This window comes from Populus euphratica, unplaced genomic scaffold, assembly GCF_000495115.2.
Source record: "Populus euphratica unplaced genomic scaffold, PopEup_1.0 scaffold311.1, whole genome shotgun sequence".
NCBI lineage: Eukaryota > Viridiplantae > Streptophyta > Magnoliopsida > Malpighiales > Salicaceae > Populus > Populus euphratica.
The window spans coordinates 149,769-174,890 of NW_011500198.1; the positions used below are offsets into that span (position 1 = coordinate 149,769).

At 32.7% G+C, this 25,122-nt stretch overlaps 4 protein-coding genes across 4 annotated transcripts; 1 reads left to right on the forward strand and 3 right to left on the reverse strand.

The window, feature by feature from the left end:
- The first annotated feature begins 1,784 nt into the window (after positions 1-1,784).
- Positions 1,785-6,026, forward strand: LOC105111819 (Got1/Sft2-like vescicle transport protein family). Its single transcript, XM_011007282.1, has 6 exons — positions 1,785-2,061; positions 2,906-2,959; positions 3,680-3,753; positions 4,546-4,663; positions 4,781-4,839; positions 5,582-6,026. Exons 1-6 carry the CDS (start codon positions 1,912-1,914, stop codon positions 5,658-5,660), a joined length of 534 nt encoding a protein of 177 aa, XP_011005584.1. The 5' UTR covers positions 1,785-1,911; the 3' UTR covers positions 5,661-6,026.
- A 3,153-nt stretch (positions 6,027-9,179) lies between these two features.
- LOC105111820 (zinc-finger homeodomain protein 3-like) lies at positions 9,180-11,122 on the reverse strand. The gene has a single exon (XM_011007283.1). The coding sequence runs from the start codon at positions 10,376-10,378 to the stop codon at positions 9,569-9,571; it is 810 nt and encodes a 269-aa protein (XP_011005585.1). The 5' UTR covers positions 10,379-11,122; the 3' UTR covers positions 9,180-9,568.
- Positions 11,123-14,584: 3,462 nt separating this feature from the next.
- LOC105111821 (4,5-DOPA dioxygenase extradiol-like) lies at positions 14,585-17,817 on the reverse strand. Its single transcript, XM_011007284.1, has 3 exons — positions 17,242-17,817; positions 15,775-16,145; positions 14,585-14,985 (listed from the first exon to the last, which is right to left on the reverse strand). Exons 1-3 carry the CDS (start codon positions 17,464-17,466, stop codon positions 14,793-14,795), a joined length of 789 nt encoding a protein of 262 aa, XP_011005586.1. The 5' UTR covers positions 17,467-17,817; the 3' UTR covers positions 14,585-14,792.
- Positions 17,818-22,877: 5,060 nt separating this feature from the next.
- On the reverse strand, positions 22,878-24,871 carry LOC105111822 (extradiol ring-cleavage dioxygenase-like). Its single transcript, XM_011007285.1, has 3 exons — positions 24,540-24,871; positions 23,661-24,031; positions 22,878-23,271 (listed from the first exon to the last, which is right to left on the reverse strand). The coding sequence occupies exons 1-3, from the start codon at positions 24,771-24,773 to the stop codon at positions 23,079-23,081; spliced, it is 798 nt and encodes a 265-aa protein (XP_011005587.1). The 5' UTR covers positions 24,774-24,871; the 3' UTR covers positions 22,878-23,078.
- Positions 24,872-25,122: the final 251 nt, after the last annotated feature.

The window sequence follows — 25,122 nt, forward strand, 5'->3', positions numbered from 1 at the left end:
TTTTTTTAATATATTAAAATAATTTTTTTATTTTTAAAATTTATTTGTGATAGATTACATAAAAATAATCTAAAAATATTTAAAAATTAATTTTGAAATAAATTTTTTAAAATTTAAAGAAAATCCTGAACTTTCCTACGATGGTACCGTAAACCTTTTAAAAGGGATTATAATAGAGTTTTGTCTTCTCCTAGTGCTTCCTCTGCGTCCCTTTTCTAACTAGGCTAATGATGATGATAAACCCTTGGAAACAGAAACTTTAACAAAGAAGAAAAGCCCCATTTGAAACTTGCTTCCTTTTTTTATTTTTTATTATTATCCTACCTGGGCTACAGCCCACCGGAGCCTTGTGAACGGCTCTGCCCTCGCCTGGCTAGAACGCTAAACCGTGTTATAAACTTATTATGATTATAATTTTTTTAAATTATTTTTTATTTAATTATGTAATAACAAAACTTTGACAAACCCACAAACCACGTTAATTTTATAGAAAAAAAATTAATTACAAAGCCAAATTCTCAACTACTTTAATATTAAAAAATAAAATCGACAATTGTTTTTTTTAAAAAATCATACAAAGAATTCAATAACAAAAAAAGAAGAAGAAGAAGAAGAAAAACACCATAATCTACTGTGTAATAGGTGTGGATAAACAATAGTTTTCCTATACCTTTTAGTTTTTGTTACTTTATAAAGTTTAATTAAATAATTTTTTTAAACTATATTTTTCATTATATGATAAAAAAAAAAGATTATACAAAAGATAAGCTCAATTGAAAAAATCATCTTACCAAACTTATAAACCGAAGCAATTTGGGTTACCTTGGTAAATTCACAAACCCACTAATCTTGTAAAAATAAAAATAAAAAGAAACAAACTATAAAATTAAAATTTTAATTATTTTAATATTAAAAAATAAAATTAAATAAAACAAATTTAAAAAAAAAAAAAACAAAATATTATAAATTACTATTATAATCCACAAAACACAATATAATTTGTGTAAATAAACAATGATCTCCCTAGCATCTTTTAATTTTTATTAGTATCAATTTATTATACAACACATGTTTTGAGAGTGCCTTAGTTGAGATCTTCAGCTCGTGGCCTTAGTTTGATTAAAAGCACAAGACCCGCTCCAGCTTAAGAATTAACCTAAATACCTGGCTGAGTTAGGATCAAGTCCTGCAAAATTAGACTAACCTAATTTAGATTTTCACTTGGTATAGTCTATGATCAAGTATGGTTGAATTTTATTATTTGTTATTAAATTTAATTAAACTTGACAGGTTATTTCAGACTTGACTTGTGCAGGTTTTACAATAAATAAAAAAAGTTGATAACATGATAAAAAAACTAGAATTAATATGTTATTTTGATTAAAAAATTTATTAAAAATAATATAAATTTTAAAAAAAATTAAAGTAAAATATTTATCATAATTGGATATTATCCTGATCATCCTCAAGTTAGTTTAATATCTATTTATTTTTATGTTTTAAAAAAATTTAAATTTTTTTATTTTATTTTTTATTTACTTCAAATTAATATTTTTTACTGTTTTTAAACTATTTTAATATATTAATATTAACAATATTTTAAAAAAATATTTTTATTTTAATATATATATATATATATTTTTAAAAAAATCTTTAAAAACAATAGCTATAGTACTCTCAAATATAGCCTTGATAATACGATTCCTGTGTATCTGTAGTGGGCCAAGTTAAACTGGGCTTAGGAACCCTGTCCCTTTCAACACTGGTATTTTCTTATCATTGAAGCAAAAATAATTACTCTCTCAAAAACACATGACAGTACATAACTATCCTTCGGGGTCAGAGATCCAAGAGAACCCGTGAGACCCATATTGAGATCAGAAGTGGGTTCTGTTTGTTTATCGAGAAAAAATGCAGAAGATGAACCAAGCATTCGAGAAAGTGAAGATGCTAGTTGGAATGGAAGTGGAAGATGAAGAAGAAGGTGTTGCAACAGTGGAAAGCAGTTCCTTTACTTTCATGGATGATTTCAATAGAGACTGCACCCTCTCCACTAAACAAGTTTGCATCTTTTCTTTGGTTTTTAATCTAATGACACTGACTCTTTAACGGGTTTGTTTCATGATTCAATTTTATGTTAGGAGGGTATCTTGTTTTGACATTGGAATTGTCTTTTAAAGGGGTTTTTCTTTGGCTGCTTATCTGTTGTAAGGATGAAAACTTTGATAAGATTCCTTGTAGTGTAATGTAATGCTGTCATCATGGCTTGTAAATAAGTGATTTTTATAGTGATTGAAAAACTAATACCACAATTTATGATGTGCATGTTTTATATTTTAATGATTGCTGGGTGATCATTCAGCTTTGTTTTGATGCAAAACTTGCTGTTTTGGGAGCTAGATTTTTCAAGATAAAGATCTAATGCTATTGAAAATGAGAAAGAGGATATTTTGAGTTTGTGAAAGGAGGGTTCAACTACATTAAGAGTTAGTATATCCCCTTAGTTCCAAACGCCCCTGCATCAGGCATAATGGGGCTGTTTTTGGAACTTGCTTTGACTCTTGATCTTAAATTTCCTGCGCTGACAACCAAAACATTGACAACTGAATTCATAAAATGTTTTCTTAACAATGTATATGAATATTGGGTAGGGAAAAACCCTGATTGTAACTCGTTTTTGGAAATGGATGTTGCATTTAAATTTGGCTGAAATTGCAAAGGATAATTAGTTCTAAATTGAGGAATCAGAATTCAAGCATCAGCTGTTGACTATATTGGTTGGACATTCCTTCTGTTTTTCCTATGTTGATGTGATTATTTATTTGTTTTATGTGAATTTACATTGAATGTTTTATTGCCAATACATCTCAATATGGTGTGCTTTCTCTCTCTTTCTTTCAAACAGAGGTTTTACGGTTTTGCCATATGCTTTTCTACTGGCTTAGCTTGTGTCCTTTTGGTAAGTCTTACCACTTTCAAATTCTAGCTCCCCTTTCATTACTGTATCTTATTATTACCAGCATTTCTCTAACAAAATCTGGCAATGACATTTTCTGGACAGAACACTGCCCCCTGGTTGACCAACTAAATAGTATTACTTGGTTAGTCTCTTGCCCAAGAAACAAGATCCTGATATAAGTACTCAAAGCAACAAGATAACCATTGCTTGTTTGACTTGGGGGAGGGGACTTTCAAAGTAATAGCCTTACCGTTTAGTTTTAGAAATGGAGTTCTACATGGTGAATTAAAAGATTAATGCTTATACTAGAACAAGTCAACAATTTTGAGTAGGATCAAGCACATACTATGCATACAAGGCTGTATAAGCTTGTTTATTCTTTACTTTATGATGGGTGAAAGCAACAAGGAGACCCGTTAGATTTTAGGCTTTCTATGCTCCTTTAGTGTTACAGAGTCCGTAGTTGCATTAAAATTTAAAGGAATTCAATTCTATCACAAAGTTTAACCCAGCTGGGACAAATGGTTTAACTGCCCTTTGTATCATTCTAACCTTAGTATTTGTATCTTTGAGATTTTGAAGAGAGGAGATTGAAACGTTATCTAGTATCTTGTTCTTATATTGCTCATAGTATTTCTGTATGACACGATTTCACTTGACATAATTTTGTGTCTTTTGAAGTTACTGATTTGCTTTGTCTTCCATGATCTGTTGTTGCAGTCAATGCTGGTGTTTTTCAATCCAGTCAAGTTTGGAATTACTTTCACATTTGGCAATTTGCTTTCACTTGGGAGGTCTGTGTTTTGGATTTATGTATTTTATGCTCCATGCTGCCGTGGGCTAATTAAAACATTTTATATGGTCATATATGCCAGGATATCTGCTCTATTTTACTCATCTTTTTACTGCATGTAGGTCCTTTAGCCTGTGATTTAGGTGAATTAAATCTATTGTGTTTCAGTGATCTGATTGTGCAATTTTTTATCCGCAATTTAGTATATGATCCCATATATTTCGAGCCTTTTCTTCTTAGCCTGCATATTATACAATAGATGATGGAAAGAGCAAAACAAGAAAGAAAAGATCTCAAGTTTCTTCCATGATTTGTGTGTTAGGCATCTTCGACACAACTTTCTTGCTGAAGAATGTAACTGAAACCATGTTTATGATAACTTATTTCAAGGTTTACTTGGAAGTAAGACCTATCTGGCTTCAGTTGCAAACATTGATGAATATGATTTATAATTAAGCAGTCTTAGTTTTTGGTATTTTTATACCTTCATTTTTATGAAGTGCTACTTGTGAGTACCCTGCAAGCTCAAACATCTTACATTATTTAAAAGTTTGTGATTCCATCCTTGCTATAATGAAATTTGTTTATAATTATAGTGTCAGATGTTTTTGAGTTTTTGTGTGTGGCCATGTTACCTTTATTGACTGACTTGTTATTCTGTTCTGCTTAATTTATCATGGAGATGATCATTAATTAGCCAAATCCATTTACATCTTTTATGAGTTCATTTGGTGGATATTTTTTTATTTTTTATTTTATTTCAGATACTAAGTTGGTGTCTTTTCTATTGCAGCACAGCATTCTTGATTGGCCCAAAACGTCAAGTTTCTATGATGCTTGATCCTGTTCGTATATATGCAACTGCCCTGTATCTTGCAAGTATAATTATTGCTTTGCTCTGTGCTCTATATGTAAGCCAAGCTCTTGCCCTTTTTTCTTCCTTCCTGATCGTTATCTGTAATTGTCTTCAGACAGAACCATAATTTTGTTCTCATATTTTATGATCTTCCACTGTATACACTCGTCAGGTTCATAACAAGCTTTTGACACTATTGGCAATCATTTTGGAGTTTGGTGCCCTAATTTGGTATGCTTAAGTACTCTAATCGTTGTGCACATTTTATTTATCTCATGCCTGCTACAATGAGTGTTGATTCCCATGGAATTGCAGTGACTAAGTTTGACTCCACTTTATTTATCTCATTATGTTTGTTTTTTTATAACGCTGGTTTATCTGGCAAATGTATGGCACTACCAAAACCTGACCAAAGCTAAGCATGAGACAGAAATGAGGCCTAGTTATTATGAGAAACTTGAGATTTTTTATAGTTCTCCTTTAAATGTGTTTGGAAGAATGTAAACTTGCAAAGACCTAAAATAAGTGCATTCAGACATGTTTCTATTGATAGACCATGCTACAGTCAATTCCTCTGCATATCGAATCTGAAGTCATGTAATCTATGGTTTTTGTACATAGTGTCCTACTTGATTTGTCTTATACAATTATTGAGTCATCAGCTCATGTTATAAGCCACTGGTTTCAAAAAGAATCCAAACCTTTTTGTGAAGGAAAAGAGCACATTGTTTGGGCTAACCATGAAAGCAGTCCTTATTTGCTTAAATGCTATATTTTAGCTAGTCCATTTTTTATGTTTGCTGCTCATATTTGGTTTTTTTGGTTATTGCTAAAGTTATCAGTGTATGGGCATTATTATCACTTGTGCAGAAGTGCAAAGGCTGCGCACCATATAATCAAAATGGCATTTCCCCCTGTCTCTGTTTAATTATGGCTACAATTCATGTGAATTTTCCCTTTTCACTCTTTACAGGTATAGCTTGAGCTACATCCCTTTCGCAAGGGCCATGGTCTCGAAGATCATGTTAGCTTGCTTTGACACAGAATTTTAGGCTGATATACAATCTGTAAAGAACTCTGGAGACGTTGATTGGAGAAGACAATTCAACAGGTGTGGATGAGACATTTCTGAGGCTGTATATCGAGGGAGGTTAGTAGACCTCAGATGGATCAACTACAAACCTTTTATGTATGACGATGCCTTGAAAAAATCAGTTTGTTTTTCCTTTACCATCCGCTTTCTTCTAGGCTTTCTTTTCCCCGCTCTAGGTTATGATGAGAATGAACTTGGCTAAGTTCGTATGTATTTACTTCAGGGCGATGTTAGAAACCCTAAACCCTACAAAGTTTACTACTATTGTGCATGAATATAAGCTCACCTTTTTGCCCATACGTAGTGTATCTTTTCTTCCCTGAAATCTCACACCATCTTCTTTATAGTTGGTCCCTTGTGTTGTTCCATTTTCCGTTGTTTGTGGCCGCATTATTGCAAACTGGTCACTTGCACTTGCTTTCTCAGATGTATTGATTGCGTTGGAAGGCTTGTTTTGACTAACTGCACTGAAAATCTCAGCAAAGATCGCTAGGCTTTTAATTGAAGTCTTACGTTGTACTGTATTCAATACTGAGGGAGCAGTTGAGATCTCCATAAAAGTGAGCGCAAGGGAGAAAAATGATACGAGGCTGCATTACTGATACCATAAATCTCATGGGAAAAAAACAAGAAATAGTTTTATGATGGCCTTAGGTCTAAGCATAGCACAATGCTACTTCCCCCATTTCAGCAAAGTTTACAAAAATCAAGATCCGCTGCAACTCGCTGTTCTGTGTCCCATCACTCAAGAGAGCCAGCAGAAACGCAGTGGCTCCTAGTGGTATTTCATTTTCGTTGGTGAGGATGACATAAAAGACAGTAAATTATTTTATTTAGTCCTTGTATTTCGTATGATTTTGCACTTTAGTTCTTCTGGTTTTAAAAATCGTTACTTAGTTACTTGACCAGAGTTCCCTGTTAATTTTTTTCAAAATATCCAAGCTGCCCTTGTGATGTGGTCTTTGGCAGGCGAGATTGAAAAAACTGGCTAAAGACAAGGCTATTTTGGGGGGGGGGGACAATTAAATTATCATGGTTAACTAGTATGTTGACTGCATTATAAATGGATCTTAAATTACAATGATTCAACATGGGCTCTTCATTCCAAAGAGATTAACTAATTATTAGGTAAAAAGACAAGGATTGGATAACATTTTACTCTACAAGATAACAAAATCACCATAAAACTGAATTATTGAAATCATAGTTATGATTCTCGAGATCATAGGTTAAATCGAATGAATTAATCTACTTATAAATTTATGGGTTAACTCAAACTATATTTTATAACTCCTAAAACAATATTATTTTAGGTTTTATTTTACTAGAAAACCAAAAGCAATGTTTTTTTTCATAAAAAATCTCATTACAGGTATAGCTTAGTCAAGTTTTGAATCAATAAATTACCAAATTAATTTATTAAACAGAGCTAGGTTTTATAACCATGAATAAACCTGCATCCTCAATCCTCATGTTAACCTTTTTTTAGAAAATATTAAGTTGTATAAAATAAAAAATATTATACAAATTACAACGGGTATATTTGAAGTCTTACGTGACCGAAACTTGGATAAATAAGACTATAAATTCAACATAAACAAATTAAAAAGCTAATATAATGAAAAGAGAAGTCAAAGTAAAAACCTACGGGCTGGTTGTTTATACATTTCAAAAACGTGCGTTTTTGAAAAAAATTAATTTTTAATTTTTTAATTACTTTAAATTTATATATTTTTAGTATTTTTAAATTATTTTAATGTATTGATGTTAAAAATAATTTTTTTTTAAATAAAAAAAGTTAATATATATTATAATATAAAAAATTATTTAAAAAATAAAATAAACTTAAAAGAATCGGTTGACCGATTTATAAAAATTCCAGAAATCAGTTGATTGGTGCACACAAATAAAAACTAGATCAGTTTCTAGAAAATTCAGAACCAGTCGAACGGTTATGCTATTAACGGGAGAATAGACTGGAGGCAGTGCCATAACACTCAATCATGATCCTTAACCTCTTTCTTCTTCTTTATCCATCTAGAAATAGGAATAAACTCACCCTCAGAATCCAATGTATCCGAGGTAAAGGATGAAGCATTGGGAGTTGCTGCAGAGGATTACTGAGCCTCAGAAGAGCTTGGAAGTGACCCTTGCTTACTAGTGGTGCACCGAACCAGTTCCTTTTGGGCTAGTTGTTTTTTTCCCAACATGCCCTTCTTTTGATGTTGTTAAGGCCGAGCTCTTGTGGCTCCTGAGGAGCTTGCATAAATGGCTCCAGAGGTGCTGGCGAAGTGGTCAAGGTAGGATCAGCAGTAGTCGAGGCTACAGGCAAGGCATCACCCTTTACCTTCTTACTAGCCTGAGGATGACATTTGTGACCAAAAACCTCGCACTTTTTTACAGTGCCTCGGCTTCCACATCAACAACGATGGTCTCAGTTGAGTCACATTGCTGAACCTTAAGATTATGGACAATCTGCAGTGAAGCATCTGACCCAACACATCTAATCGCGTGACGTTACAAGTCTGCTCGTCACATGATAATTAATGGCTTACCAACCATACTCCAATTAAGGGAAGATTTGATCGCCTTTTCCCCTTTTTACACATCCAAACACAGCTAACGACAACTACAATCCTTTATGCCTTCAAGAATTGCAAATTGCTTGACTATCACCCTCTCTAATGATTAGTAAAATGGTGGATTAGTAGAAGGCTTGCATTTTGCAATTCTTTTCCTCTCTCTACTCACTGTTGCATGCATTAAAAAAGAGAGAAAGAAAATCAAAATCACTACTAATTGGCTAGGTCTAAAGCATGTGCTAATAACGAACACTTTGTGTCTCTCTGCATGATCAATATCACCAAGGCAAATTAACAATGAAAAGAAATCATGATTATATGGTAAAGAAATTATAGGAATTGATTGCAAGAGTCCTTGTTTAATTATTATTGTAGTATTAATCTTAGCATCATGGAAGCATCAATTAGTGCCTATGTTTATCATAATCATACCCCTAATTCTGCTACTTAACTTTTCTTAATCAGGTATCCTAAGCTTAACACTGATAACGCTTTGTCAAGTTCAAAATCTTTCCTCAACAGTCAAAGAGTTTTAATTCTTTCTGCACATGCACCCTACTTATGATTTTAATCAAATGCTTAATTATTCACTTATTTGCATTCCCATTTCTAACCCCATCTTACCTTCCCAGTAATGCAAACTTGAGATCTCACTCTGATAGCATGAGACATAAGGTTTTGTTTGTTTATGTGATATGGGGTGGTGCGGTTTGTGTTTTATTGCAACCATATATTTAAAATATTTGATTAATTAACACATATCTTCTTCAATTTAGAAACAAACAAAATATTGAGCATATAAAACTTTGAGATATAAATGCTGTTAGATGGAGACAATAATATGACTCTGAAATGGGTAGTTGAAGCCTCAATATGCTTATCATCAAATAAATTTGTTAGATGTGTCAGCGTAGTGGTATTTGCATTATAATTCCCGTGAAAAACATTAGTTTGCTAAACAATTCTTGATCTAGGGGGTGGTATATCTAGAGGCATAGCCACAGGAACATCAAAGTAAGATAGTATTCGGTACAACATGATGTGATGTAATGATAACAAACTCAGTTTCCTTCTGGATTTGATTTTCTATGAAGACGAAGAAAAGAAACAGGCTCCTGGACTGCATGATCTTGAACATACCTAGATCATAGAACTACCTAGACTACTTCGTATTTGCTCATAATAGTGGGAAGACGTTATAGGAAGGATGCTGAAAGCTGGAGAAAAGCATAATAAATCATTAAATAACAGCAAATGCTTAGTTCTGATAGACTGCAATATGCTTCTAGCTGCTAGTTGAGTTCTTGACATAGTTATGTTTGTTGTTGTGCATCCACACTTTGAGAACTCTTCTCTTGATCCCCAACTCTTGACAAAGCCCTTGCACAACAGATTCTTCTAGCTTTTGCATTTTCCACCCAGCTTTCTCTGCGAAGTTCAACATCTTTTGTTTCTGTTCTTCTGTGAACTTGGTCCTAAACCTCTTTCTCAGCTTCTCAACTGGTCTAGTGGTCAGTATCCCACCTCCATTATCTTCTTCCTTCTCATCGGATTCTGACGTGATTGCATTTGCTCCACCATTTTTGTAGGAGACTACCACTTGGTGAGGTGGTGGTGCCCTTGAGGAAATGAACGAACTTGTAGGGTACCCTTGTGGCGGTGATCCAATAATGCCATTATGATGGCCCGAAATGAGTCTACCACTCCCAATATTGCTCATGATAGGATAGTGATGATGGCAGTCATATGAACATTCACCATCTATCTCTTTCCTGTGGAAGTTTCTATGGCAATTGCAGGCTGAGCACTTGAGGGCCTCAAGGCTGCCTTCTTCTCCTCCTGGTATGAACTCACCACACCCATCTGTTGCATTCCCACCAATAGCGGCTGCATGGTTCTTGAGGCATTCCTTGTACCTCACCACTTTCTTGTAGGGCCTTTGGTCCTCCTGCTGGCTTGAAGGGGAATGTTCATTGGTGGTAACTTGAGCTGCTGCTGCTGCTGCTGAAGTGACAGTGTGGCTGTGGCCATTTCCACCTGCATAACTACCATTCCTTGAGATTGGCATGTCCTTTTGTAGGCTAGATTCATCCATCCTTTATTCTTATTTTTGGTGCTCCTTCCAACCAAAGCAATTGAGTGAAATTGTACTCTTTTCTGGGATTTAAGGACTTTGGCAGTTAGTCACCTCATTCACTAGCTCGCTCTCTCTCTCCTTTGCACACGCATACAAAAAAAAGATAATGATACTTATGGTGGCCAAGACTTGAAATCTTCACACACAGATGCTAAATTTTTCTCTGTATTTTATTTCCCAAGAAAATGGAAAGAAACCAAAACAAGTGACTCATTTAGAAAAGCCAGTGACGGGAGTAAATGCCCAAGCCGTGGAAAACTGACAGAATGGGGCTGATGAGGTGAACATGATCAATGAAGATGGGCCAAAGACTGATTGAGAAAACCTATAAAAACATTGGATGCTCTTGGAAATACATGCTCGGCTTAAATGTATCTGATGGGAAAAGGATAGGGTGACAGACAAAAAGGACGGATGACACACATTCACCACTATATGCTTTTATTAATACAAGAAATTAGTGATGAAATTTGCAAGTGAAGCAAAGAAACTTGTAACTAGAGCATATACATACATTTATTTATATAACTAGAGGAACTAACAGTACTTCTAGGCTATATGGTAGTAATTAATTTATGAAGAAAGCCGAGGGAGAAAGACAAATATGAGAGAGGTTAGCAGCAAGAATAGAATTAAAAACTGGGATGGTTTTGCTTTCTTTGCTTGCACTATCAACAATATAGCAATTAGCTTTTAGGGCATGGACAGGCCAATCTCAGAAACACACTTCAATTGTTTGGTGGAAATAGTAAGCAAGAAAAGACCAAGCAAGAAGAAATGGAAGACATGATCTGTGCCTGTCAGAAAGTGTCAGGTTAGATATATAGAGGCTGATATAAATGTCATGCAAGTGGTTGTTTCAGCAACAACTACGAAATTAATGAGATTAAAGACCCTTTTCCTGTCATGAAATTTCAGGTATGATCTTAAGGAAGATCTTGTAAATCTGATAAAAATACAATCACTATGGTGAATTTAAGCTTAGTTTAATGAACTAAACCATGGTGAATTAATTAATCATCAAAGATGAACTGCTAGTGTAATAATCTTGAGATTCCAGTAATTGGCATTGAGCTGGCTTCCTTTTGCCTTCCTATTATGCATGTAATCATTATAGTCTAGAGAGGTAGATCTTAATGTTAGTGCATTTTTTTCTTAGCTTTAGAGGAGTCCTTGTCCCTTCCATCATAACATATTGACAAAATCTTAGATGCCTATATATATATGTATATATATATAGCATGAATGAGTGAAACTTCCTTGCCTTTCTCCCTGTGTCGAGTTCTCCATTTCTCAAGTCACAGTACTAACCTGGCCTCACAACTGTGTAAAAAGAGAATTAACTTGTCTGCAACAAGGTTTTTTTTTTTTTTCTTAAACAGTTGAAAATAGTTGAAAATCTCATTAAATCCAAACAGTAATGTTCATAGAATATTTATTGGTGCTTATGCATAACCAGCTGCTAGCTAATTAAATTTATCTCCAAGTCTCGCACCATGTAGAAATGAAATTAATGAATGATGGTTGGCGAAGGTGGTTTCCATCTCCATTAATAAGATTCAATACCATTCTGGTTCTACTGCCATAGACTGAGCAATTGACTCTCTAACAAGTATCGTTCACCAACTTGAGCTAACATAAGCAAAATTAGGGTTCATAATCAATCTCAAGTTTGAATGAACTAACCATTTATTTATATAATCATAGAACTACAAGCCTTGCAAATGGAGTTGAAGTGGCTCAAATCACCATTTAATCTATTTACTTGTGAAACAGAGAGGTAGGTTTGTCTCTTTATAAGTTGCTGGGGGAACATAGCTCAAGTGGTGAAATGGGAGACTTCAAGGAAGTGTGAGCTTGGTAGCGTCTTAATTTTTATGATTGTAGATTGAAAAAAAAAAACCCTGTAAATTACAACTCTCGTAAATAATGCTGGCTAAAGATTCGAGGTTCCTGCCTAACTGGATTCCATTATCAAAAAAAAAAAAAACAATAATGAAGCTACATGTTTTGGAACATTTTAAAGAGGATTAAGCAAGGTTTGTTAAGGTGTTAAGAAGGAGAATTAAAGAATAATTAGACTTATTTGTGTATGCTATAGGAGTAAATGGCAGTGGTTACAGTAGTTGTTTTCATTTAAGATGGCAGGATGACCTGAGCCAGTGAGCAGGGCACTGGAGTAAATGATAACCACTCATATATTTGGTAGAGTAAATTCCAAAAACCATCCTCCGCACAATGTCTTTGTTTCATTCATAGTCTGCGTGGAAGTAAAATTGTTATGTTTTTTAAAGTATTTTTTATATTAAAATAATTTTTTATTATTTTTAAAAATTATTTTTAAGATTAGAATTTTAAAACAATTCAAAACATATAAAAAATTAATTTTTTTTTAAAAAAATTAAACTTTTAAGAACACAATGCAAACATATTAAAATAATTCAAAATATAAAAAATTAAATTTTAATAAAAAAATAATTTTTTAATAACTTGTCCAAACATTCTCTTAATTTTGGTTTGTTATGATCATAAATAAATAAATAAATAACCATCTTGAATATATATATATATATATATAATTCAATCATTCACTAACCAATAGGTAAATTAGTTTTCTTTTTTGGTGCATTGACATAATTTTTTATCCAATAATCTTGATAAGCTTTCCCTTTACTTAATTGTATCTTCAAGATACATGATATTTATATAAAAATACTTTTTAATTAAAAATGTATTAAAATAACATATTAAAATTATTTTAAAAAAATACATAAATAACATTAATTTAATACTTCTTAGATGAAATAATTTGAAAAGTACTTTAAAAGAAGAATTAAATCGTATTTCCAAATGAATCATAAGTCCTTTTTATATTATTAAAAAGCGTGTATTCTATACAAAGGTGTGAGTTTTTTTACATGATAAGTAGTTGTTTTTTATTAAAAAAAATTAAAAAATTAAAAAAAAAGAAGAAGAAGAAGAGTATATATTAACATGAGACATACAATTATCAATGGCTAGAGATATTGTGATGGTTTCTGGAAAGCCAATATAGAACACATCTCACAGTCATGGTAGTAAAGAAAAACTACTATATACTATTATGAAATTAGTTTCGCATAGTTCTCAAGGAAATTAATACAGTAATATATATCCCTCTTGGAGCTAAATAATAGTAATAATATTATTAATCTCAAGGTCTCTTTGCTCTAATATTATAATAATGCAAAAGGCAAGACAGAGGACATAGAGACATGCTTAGGCTTCTTCATACAATAAGGTGTATGATGTTGCTTGCAAGCCAGGAAATGGACATAAAGGAAGCTCTGAGGTAGCTCCTACTCTACTTTAATCACTGTCTTTCTACTCTATTATGGAGTTCATTAATGGTGTCTTAGGTCAAAAAGGCTACACTTTGCCAACCTTAAAACAACAATGTCTTACTGCTTCTAGAACCTGTAAAGATTCATATCAATTGTATTTGATGATCCTTCATTGCTCTAACCATTTTGGTTGATTATTGCAGTCCAAATTCATCATCAGATGCTAAATTACAACACCCCTTCTCCTCACATGTCATAAAGTTTCTTGAATCATTCAAGAATCTAAAGATCTGATGAGAACCTAAGAAATGTCTTTGATGTTCTCAAAACCATCCCCTAATTTCTTAAAAATATCATAGGCATTTTGGATACAAAACAGACATTTTTGTAATGCCTTGGAACTTCTGGTATATTCAACCTGCTCTGGCTAAAAAAATAAAAATAAAACCCAAACATGACGCAGCAACATTAGAATTTGGAACAATTCAACTTTCTTTCTGTATCTTTCACCTTTTTCAGTTAAAGGAAACAGATGGAAGGCATGGTGATCCCCAAACCCAGGTGATGATCCTGAACCTTTGATATCACTTGTTTAACCCAAACCCTGGTGATGATCCTGAACCTTTGATATCACTTGTTTAAGGGATTTTCTCATATATCCAACTTCTTGTTCAAAGATAGAGATATGCAGAGCCAGGCTTGGAAGGAGACATGTCCCACCTTGATTCACAAACCCAAAGAAAATGAAACTAGAGCAAATGGAAGGTTGTTAGGGCACAGCAATAGAACCTAGTATTCTTTTTTTTTTTTTTTAAAGCAAGATTAAGAAGAAAAAAAGGAGTTGGAAAACACAGGTTTCATTCTTGAATTTTCTTATGCACAAATCCAAACAAGTCTTCTAATGCATAAATGTGTGCATGAATACAACACTTATTAAATTCCCATACAGTAGCTCTGCTCTGCCACTCCCGAAAACAAATGCAATACAACACTGGATTTCGAACTATCTATTTTCAGTGTAAAAGTGGAATGTGTTCACAATGTTCGGTTTATTTAGCAGCTGTAAACTTGTAAGAAGCATAAGAAAGAGTACCATTGCCCCAGCTATGGTGCAATAGTTTCGCCTTGGCGTTTTCACCTGCAGCTCCCATGGCTACATGCAATGGGTAAAAGTGGTCTGGCCAAGGATGAGCCTTCTTTCCATTCGGTGCCCTTGAGTCATAGTGATTCACATCTTCGTATCTTCACAAAAAGAAAAAACTTGCTTAGATGAAAATCAAACTGTGGAAACTGATAGTATCCTCGATTAAGATGACAGAGTGGGAAGCATTTTCATGCCCAAGTAATAGAAAAAATTGAAAAATCCACAGAATTGATCATGCTAAGCCCGTTTTAAACATGGAATGAAATTCTCAGCAGCTATTCTATGAAACAACAGCTCAAATTTAAAATGCTACCCAAATGATGATTTTATCTGCAATATGTAGTTTATGCAGAGAAAAAATTGAACATAATCTTGGAAAAACACATCTAAATCATATGAAAAGAGAATTCAATCACTTCAATCATCAAGAGTAGAGTTGCCCGGAAGAAAACAAGCCATCTTTTTGGACTCGCAGGATGACAGCTACTCAAGTTAATCACTTCAATCATTAAAAGTAGAGTTGCTTAGAAGATAAAAGGTGATCTATTTGAATTCACAGGATGGCGGCAACTCAATGAAACAAACACACATAATTTCCTAATCAATCACACACTCTGATATGATACGATATAACACCAAAGATCTCAAGAACTACAGATTGGAAAATGCCCGCGACGGATGTTTTTAGAACTAGAAATTATCGAGAGAGTGATAGTTGCAAAAACTATAGCCCTGCCTCCTAATGCATAGACCCTACCATGTGAATGCATGTGTTCCATCAATTCCACAAAGATTCCATTAATTACAGGATGAATATATATATATATGTTGTCCTAAACTGCACGTAGTATACTATAAGCAAAGAATTTTCCAATGAAAAAAATTACCTTCCTTCAAGAAGAGCATTTTTAAGCCAAGTATCAAACTGCGAAGCCCATGAAGGGACAGGACTGCCATTGGGTTGCATGGCCCCCAAGTTGTGAGTAGTAGCTCCAGATCCCATGACGAGGATACCTTCCTCCTTGAGGGGGGCCAATGCCTTTCCCATGTTATAATGGTAAGTTCCATCTCTATCTGACTGAATTGAGAGCTGGCACACTGGAATGTCAGCCTCGGGGTACATGAACATCAGAGGAACCCATGTGCCATGGTCAACTCCTCGTTTTTTATCTTCATGAACATGCTTGAAGCCATTTTCCATGAGCAATTCCTTCACCCTCTTTGCCAATTGTGGCGCACCTGGTGGTGTATATTTGAGCTGGTAGAAGGGGGAAATTATTGGAAACATAAATAAAAAGATCCAGTTAACCAAGAAAAAAAGAGAGAAAAGTTCCAACCCAAAAATCCTAACTGATTGGTTTGGGGCCAACTACATATATCTATTTTCTCCAATGCCATTCCTATTTGTAGCCAAACTTCCTGGGAGATGTTCTGTTCAAATTTAATATAATTATATACATGTATATATCCGAGTCGCTATAGAAATAGTCTATAATCAATAAGAATCCAAGGACTTTCAAGACCTCTTCACTCATAGGCTAGAAAGATCTACAACTCTTATAATCTTGCTCATAATTGAATGCTTTGTTTGCCTTTCAATCATCACCTAGATGTAATTCTTTGAGGTAAGAATATTTCAACAGATTAGTAACTTTCCAATGCAGGAGAAAGCAACAGACAACATCGGCCTTACGGTCTAAAACTCTTAGATTCTACTCTACATCTTCAACATTTTAATCACAGTTTTAACATTCAATTTCAATTTCAGACTCAAAATCACACAATTAGATCACACAAACAAACAAATAAACTTATTCTTTTTCCTAAATATCTGATCATATCGCTCTCAAAAGTTAATCAAGTTACAACTAGGGCAAAGTCTGACTAACGCAGATGAGAAAAAAAACTTCAAGAACCAACAAGCAGAAAGCCTTTCAAAGAATCAGCATCTGCATAAAACAAACTACTACTCTGATGGGTATGTCTAGCGTTTGATCATAGTTATGACAGTGAGTTTTAGCTTCAAACATGAAAAAGAAGCAATTGGCCCACACAAATCAATCCAGGACATTCTTCTACCTAAATATCTGATCATAAAATCTTAAGAGATTTATCAAGCTAACATCTCACCAACCCAGATAAACAACAAGCAGATAATACCATACAACTTTAAAAGGTGTATGTTAAACGTTTGATCATAGACTTATCAATGACTTTCTGCTTCAAAAACAATCAATCAAAGACATTCTTCTATCTAATGTCAGATCATGAGCACTCAAAAACCAATCAAACTAAAACCTCAGCAACCCAAATAAGAAAAAAAAAAAAACAGAAAACTCTAAGGAATCAAGTACCTGGTACATGGGTTTGGGGAAGCCATAGAAGTCATAAATGGTGTCATTAATATTAACAACATTAACTGTTGGTTCTTTGGTGTCCCAATGTCCAGAGATGACAAGAATGGCTTTAGGCCTTTCTTTAAGAACAGTTTGTTGCCATGATTTCAAGAATTGCCTCGCTGGTATGCTTTCATCTATCGCCATCATTGGGGATCCATGAGAGATATAGACGGTGTCCATCAAACCCTTCTTGCAAAAAATTAAAAAAAGTGTTGTCTTTTGGATCCAAAGAATTAAACTAACGCATCAACGACTAGAATACGTTCTCTTCTCACAGAGCATGTACATCATATAGACCAAACTCATGTGGATGGTGTCCTTGCTGACGTTGTTTTTGTTGAATAGTCAATTTCACATCTGGTCTCCAATCTGGTGTTTTTTCCAATATGTGGTCAGCAGTCAATTTGGCATGTGGCTGGCAATCACATCTCTACACTACCGTGTGTTCATGATGATATGGCTTACGAGGAATCCGTGTATGTGGACTGCATCTTGATCAATGTTCAAGATAAAGCTCTCTCTGCCTCTGAAAAATTGTACGAAAAATGTTTCTGCCTGTGTTGTTTATTATGAATGAAGGAATGCATTTTAATTAGATGGGGGAGAGAAAGCGTGTGCTTGTCGTCTTAAGACCACCTCAATCCATTAGGTGTTCACCTAACCCCAACCCCTTCGTGAGAGCATCCTTCTCTATTAAAATAAATTCTTTTTATCATTGACTCAATCTATTATTAATTAATTTATACTAAAATCCCTTGTAATTTAACTATAACAATGAAGAGTAAAATGCTTTGTTCTTTTTTAATTTGGTCCTCAAAGATTATTTTCTTCAATCTCATTCTCTAGTATTAGCCCTTGAGTTATTTGTTTCAATCTCATTTTTTAGTATTAGATTTTATTAATTTATTTTAATTTTTTTTTAAAGAATTATTCTAATCTCAGGATTTTGCAGGTTAATTTCAGTTGATTTAGATTATTTTCTTATTTTTTTCTCTACTTCGTGCTTATTTAGGAGTGCTTTTCAAAATCACTTCCGAAAAATTTGAATTTTTTTTACTTTAAATTAATATATTTTTTATATTTTCAAATTATTTTGATGTATTGATCTCAAAAATAATTTTTAAAAAATAAAAAAAATACTATTGGCATGCTTTTCTGAGTGAAAAACACTTTGAAAAATAACTGCAACCACACTTTCAAACACGCTCTTCATCATTCAAGGTTAGATTGATTGAGAATTTGACTTTATATTTTTTTATGACATTATCACGGTCTCATAACTCGGGTCATGGGTTAGCCCGATTATCTTAAGGTTCTTTTGTTTTTTTTTTAATTGAATGTTTTCTTTCAATCTTATCCTTCAATATTTGGTTAGTTAATAATTAAGCTTTATAATTTGTTTTGATTACTTTCTATAAAGTTATCTCAACCATATGACTCGGGTCAAGAGTTTGGTAATTAACTTGGGTTGATTTTGATGATTTTTTTATATTTTTTTTTTCAATTTCATCTTGTAACATGGGGTTGACTAGAAATTAAATTTCATAATTTATTTTGATTTTTGTTTAGAAGGTTATCTTAATCTCATGACTTAAATTTGACAAGTTAACCCAAATTGATTTAGATTATTTTTAATTAAATTTTGTTTTTAATTATATTCTTCAACATTGAGTTTGTTGAAAATTAGACTTAATAATTTTTTTATTTGTTTTTTTATAGGGTTTTAGGGTCTCATAACTAGATTAAGGATTTAGTAAGTTAACCTGAGTCGTTTCGAGTAAATCCAAATTGATTCAATGTGTTCATATCTTAATATTTTTTTTAAATATTATTTTGATTGTTTTTTAATCATGCTACTTTTTATCATTAATATGGGTTGTCTTAAAACTTGAAAAATCAATTAGATGAGTCAACCCCATATGATTTTTTTTTGCTAGAAAACATGTTAATCATATTTGAATTCTTTTTGTACATTTAACAAAATTTTGATTAGTTTATTGTAGGTAATTACCTAGTTTTGAACTAAAAAGGGTATTTCAATTGGACTTTATACATGAAATGTTTTAGTTTAGTTTAATTTAATTTGTTGTTAATATGATGTGAAATTGCATTAAATTGTGGTTATGCTTTTATCACAACTTCCTCCAAATTACTACTTGGAGCTCATGTCAATCTATTCAAGAAAACTAAGACAAATAATTTTTTTTTTTTTGTGCCGGAAAGAGTCATGCACAAACTCCAATTAAAACTTTCATCCATCAAACATCACCCCTTGAAGCCCCACAACGAAAAAGTTTTTTCATTGTAATGCCCAATGGATGGGGACCTAATTGGAGATTTATTTTTTGTTTGGAGGGCCAATTGGAATTAAATGATAGTTGGGGGATAAGATATTTTATAAGCTTTAGGGATTTAACTCTTTTTTATTTCTTTTTTCATCTAGAACTTCTTGATATTTTTCTTGATTTTAGCGCTGCCACATGGGATATTTGAGTGTTTTAGTCGATAATATACTAATTAATTAATTAGTAATTGATTAAAAATTAAATTATTATCTACAAAAGTATTAATTCGTCTTAAGCAAGACTTTTAATGTTGAAAAACAAAATTACGTAATGCAAATTGATCACTATAAAATATATTAAATTAGCATAAAGGGACGTTCATTGTTTGAACATGTCAATATTTCCACGTACCCAATCAGAAAGATCGAACGTTAATTTAATTTCACATGCCAATATTTTAATATCATACAACTATTATACACACACACACTTGTATATAATTAATTACGTCTTTTTATATATTTAATTTGTTCTAAAAAAACACAACAATTCACGAGTCTACCGGCATGTTCAAACTCGGCTAGTTCAAGCTGGAACAAAAAAATTCTAAAGTCATAGTTGCTGCCATTTGGGAAAACTATCAAAAAAATAAAATAATTAATTTGGGAAACATCAAGACTAATTGTTTTTGTTGTACGAGAGTAATATATATATATATAGACACACATACACACGAGAACTGAGCTAAGAATTTTTTTTTATCTTGAGTTACAAAGTAAATACATATAAATTATTTTTTAAGATTAATCATTAACTTGTATATATAAATTTATCAAATTAACAATAAAGTTCCAATCCAAATATGTAACACAAAATATATGAAAATAAAATTTAAAATACATAAAATTGAAAAAAAATAAAATAAATTACACTATTAAAGTTGCACCCTTCAATATTTGATGGAATATAATTTATGATCGAATACAAATTAATATCTTCAACAAACTTTTATTTATATAAATCATTATAAAATCTGCTAAGAACTCCTCTTCCATTTCTTTTTAAAGCATAATTTTAACAGGCATCAATAGTTATGTAGAGAAGTAGGACTTCACACATGCATTAAAAGTGCATATCTAACTTCATTTTTAGCTCTCTTCCAACTTTTAAAGTTTTTAGTGATAAATATAGAATGACGAGGCATTTTATTTTCAAAGAAAAAGCGTGAAAAACAAAACATTGCATCATTTGATGAAAAGTACTTTAACCAAGAAAATTGATCAAACCAAATATATTGAAATCGACAATACTATTTTCCAGATTCAGTTCTCGGATACTCTATTAAATTAGGTTGATATGGATTCATTTTAATGTAACCTTGTTCAAGAATATTAGTATCAATTTCAATTTTTTGAGATTTGAAAGAAGGTTAGTCATTACAATTTGAGACATCAATATTAGATAAAGAATATTTTTTACTAATTAATGCTTGTTTACTTAATTTAAAGAATAAAAATAATTTTTTTTCTCATACTTTTTTAATTTTTTATTATAATTTATAACCTGATGAAGTATAAAAGATAAGTAAAACCAAGTACAATATTAATGTCATAGGAGGATATTCATGGAATATAAACTCCATGAGGATAAAATCATGTCATCTCATGATTTCAAGTAATTCTAACAACATGTTTAGCTTAGCCCATGTCCGACAATGTTAATTGCATAATGACATTTATATTTGCAATTACGCTCCAACAAGCTTGATAAATTATAATTGAGATTTCCCTGTGCTTTCTCTTGATGGGAGGAGTGTGCCCCGTTCTTCTCTATCCAGTCTCCTCCTCCCCAAGCATGGGGCATTTCCTACTTGCCGAATCCTACTCTTGCGCTCTCGCTCTTCTTTCCACAGAACCTTAGCAGTGCAGGGAGAGTATCGGAATATTTTACATGGGTTACAGCTCATCCTAGCCTCCTACGCTTCTCCGCCCTTGTGTGTGTGTGATTGTTGGTCGGAATTGCATATGGTTATTCACATGATTACAATTTTATAGCTACGTACAATGAAGACGACATTCTCATATGTGAACGCGAGATGCATGAACAAAGTTGGCATAATTAATTAATGATTATATTGTATATTGTATATTTGCAATTCTAACACCTAAACTAAGAAAAACGTATTGTGTGAGGTTTCTTTTTAACACAAGATTGTTATTGTAAAATTATCTTTTTACCCTAGAATATTTGAAATAAGTTTGTCTTGGTCCTAAGAGTAATTTAGTTATTTTTACATGTCCTTTGGTCATTAAAAAATTATTTGTGACCATGTTTGTATTTTTCAAATTTTTTGCACTGTTAAAATATAATTTTACTCCTAGACCTAACAATTTTTGAATAATTGATAAAAAGTGATTTAATCATTTCAAAAATTTTAAAATGGTTAAAATACTAATTTACCCTTGAGGTAAAAAAAAAAAAACTAAATTTGTTGATTAAGAATTTTCTAGGCCTTTTTTATATTTTAGAAAACAATTGAAAATACGATTATATTCTTAGAAAAGACAAAACTCAAGGAATGTATTTAGGGGTATTTTTGTACAATTATATTTTTCATGATGGTTTTTTTGTGACTCTTAGGTTCCTAAAAGGTATTTTGGTATTTTTAGTTTGAAAAACTATTTATTTATTTGAAAAAATCATGGCCCGTGCCGTAAACACACCAACAATGGATGTCATCCGTTATGTTTAGATGGCACTTATAATGCTATCAGATAACTAAACTTGTCATTTTATCATATACTTGGATGCAATGCAATGTTGTGTCTTCTTCTTCATGAGGTGATACGTGAAGACAAAAAAATATCATATTATTATCAATGTTTATTTTTTTATTTTTTCTCTTCTCTTTTTCAAAGAAAATGCATATTCATAGTATTTTTAGATTTTTTAATTTCAATCCTTTTATTATATAACTTTCAAGTATTTTTAATTTAATCCTTAAATTATAATTTATCATATATTATTTTTTCTAACTCAATCTTTATTCTTTTAATTTTTAATTTTTAAATATTTTCAATTTAATCCTTCAAATAAATAATTTATGATTACTTATGAGGTTGATTCCACAAATTCTTTATACTTTATTAAATAAGAAATATTTGAAATTGTTAGTTATAAGAAGATCCTATAATGTCGTTTGTGAATTATAAAAAGAATAAAATTTGAAAGCATCTTTTTGTAATGTATATAAATTTTTAAACTTTATGTTAGAAACTTATAATTTTTTGACTTTTTGGATCTTAATTAATTTAGTTATATACTTTTATTATTTTGCTCCTACAGAAATTGTATCCTGGATCAGTGCCTGCACCATCTCAATCACCCTATATCTCTATCATATGTATTGAAATTTATTAACATCAATACACAATATTTATTTTAAAAAAATAACACAAATTCATGTCCACAAGAACTCCAGCAGCACTTGTAATGTTGATGAAGATTTTATTTAGGTGCTGTGAACTGATAGGAAGCATAAGAAAGGGTGCCATCAGTCCAGCTGCTGTGCACTAAATTGGCCTTAGAATCTTCACCTGCTGCACCCATGGCTACGTGCAGTGGGTAGAAGTGGTCTGGCCAAGGGTGAGCCATTTTTGGATGTGGTGCCTTTGACTCGTAGTGATTCACATCTTCATATCTGCACCAAAAAGGATAATTAAAACTTCAATGGTGAAGATTTAATGAGAAGACACCAGACAAAGCAATGGTGGAACTAGAAAGTGTCAGCAACAAATATGAAACCAGCAAGAATCATGATCGTATCAAATCCCTCAGATAGTGTTAGTGTTCGGCGGACAAAAGAGACGGAGACAGTAGGGGGAAGAGAGGGGACATGTCTCCCTCTGCTTCTATTTTGAAAAAAGCACATAAATTTACTTCAAAGTATTCCAGAGACACAGATTTACATTTGTATGTATGCAAGCAGCATTTCCATTAATGCATGAAAGACAAAATCCATGACAGGATTGAGAGATTGTAAAGAATAATGCCACAAGAGAAACAAGCAACTTTCCGAGAAACATTTACCTTCCTTCAATAAGAGCATCTTTAAGCCAGTTATCAAACTCCAAAGCCCATGAAGGAACAGGACTGCCATCAGGTAGCCTGGAACCCAAGTTGTGGACAGCAGATCCGGATCCGAGGATGAGGACACCTTCCTCTCTGAGAGGGGCCAAAGCCTTCCCCATGTTGTAATGGTGAGTGCCATCTCTATCGGATTGAACGGAGAGCTGGCACACCGGGATGTCAGCCTGGGGATACATGAACATCAATGGCACCCAAGCACCGTGGTCAAGCCCCCTCTTCTTATCTTCATCAACATGCTCAATGCCAGAAGCCAAAAGCAATTCCTTCACCCTCTTCGCCAATTCTGGAGCTCCAGGTGGTGCATACTTGATCTAAGAAAAGCAAAATAGCATTAGAAAGAATGACTTGATACTGAAATAAACAAAGTCTTCTCTTGATCCTACCTAGACCCTAGTACTGTTAAGAATTTAGATCAATAATCAATTACAGTTCTTCAAGTCTTGGATTGCCTTCATTTCCAAAACAAAATCACAAGACTTGAGAATTCATGGTAGATTAGATCCTGTTTGCTTCTACAGAATCATCTTGATGTAAAAATAATTTTAATTCAACAAATCAATAATAGCTTTAAGGGGTGCCTCAAATTCTACAAACTACTTACAGATCAGGAGCATGTTTACCATCAACACAAATTCAACAGTGAAATCGAAATGGGTCATACACGATTTTATTTTTTTCTTAAAAAAAAATCACCTTCCTATCCATAAGGAAACTCATCTTCCTATCCATAGTTGCGTGAAATCAGAAGGCCCCACATAACAAAATCTCGCAGAAATCTAAAAGCAAAAAACTTTGGAAGAAAGAATTGATCAGGAGTACCTGGTACAAGGGTTTGGGGAAGCCATAGAAGTCATAAATGGTATCATTTCGATCAACAACATTAACAGTAGGTTGTGCAGTCTCCCAATGAGCAGAAATAACGAGAATGGACGTTGGTTTCTCTTTGTAAACACTTTGTTGCCATGACTGAAAGAATTTTCTGGCAGGTACGGTTTCATCAATGGCAAGTGTTGGAGCTCCGTGTGAGAGATAAAATGTTTCCATCAAAGCCATTTATTAATTTGGTACCAAGAAAAGGAAAACCAAGAAAACAAAGACAGATCTCCTTCTTTCCTTATATAGAAGAGAAGAGATAGAGTTACACGCGGAGATGTGTACGGATGAGAGGAAAATGACTTGCTGAGGTAGTTGCTTACGCTGTTAAGCACGTACTGCAACATTCCGCGTCAAAAATATTCTCACATAAATCTTGTGTTTATTTTATGCTTCCTAGTTATTCATACATGAGATGATTTTTGAAAAATATTTTTATTTATTTTTTGTGTAATTAAAAAAATATGTATTTGCATAAAATTTAACGGTTTTTATTTTTTTAATAAAAACGTATGTTTTGATGGATCAA

What these genes read in the sequence shown, in the direction of transcription:
- LOC105111819 (XM_011007282.1), top strand. Translation starts at nt 1,912, where the DNA reads ATGCAGAAGATGAACCAAGCATTCGAGAAAGTGAAGATGCTAGTTGGA. An exon ending in AATTTGCTTTCACTTGGGAG is followed by an intron (nt 3,754 to 4,545) that starts GTCTGTGTTTTG and finishes TTTCTATTGCAG; the next exon opens with CACAGCATTCTTGATTGGCC. An exon ending in CTTTGCTCTGTGCTCTATAT is followed by an intron (nt 4,664 to 4,780) that starts GTAAGCCAAGCT and finishes TACACTCGTCAG; the next exon opens with GTTCATAACAAGCTTTTGAC.
- LOC105111820 (XM_011007283.1), bottom strand. Translation starts at nt 10,378, where the DNA reads ATGGATGAATCTAGCCTACAAAAGGACATGCCAATCTCAAGGAATGGT.
- LOC105111822 (XM_011007285.1), bottom strand. Translation starts at nt 24,773, where the DNA reads ATGGCTTTGATGGAAACATTTTATCTCTCACACGGAGCTCCAACACTT. An exon ending in TCCCCAAACCCTTGTACCAG is followed by an intron (nt 24,032 to 24,539) that starts GTACTCCTGATC and finishes TGCTTTTCTTAG; the next exon opens with ATCAAGTATGCACCACCTGG. An exon ending in GATGCTCTTATTGAAGGAAG is followed by an intron (nt 23,272 to 23,660) that starts GTAAATGTTTCT and finishes TTTTTGGTGCAG; the next exon opens with ATATGAAGATGTGAATCACT.
- LOC105111821 (XM_011007284.1), bottom strand. Translation starts at nt 17,466, where the DNA reads ATGGACACCGTCTATATCTCTCATGGATCCCCAATGATGGCGATAGAT. An exon ending in TCCCCAAACCCATGTACCAG is followed by an intron (nt 16,146 to 17,241) that starts GTACTTGATTCC and finishes CCCTTCTACCAG; the next exon opens with CTCAAATATACACCACCAGG. An exon ending in AATGCTCTTCTTGAAGGAAG is followed by an intron (nt 14,986 to 15,774) that starts GTAATTTTTTTC and finishes CTTTTTGTGAAG; the next exon opens with ATACGAAGATGTGAATCACT.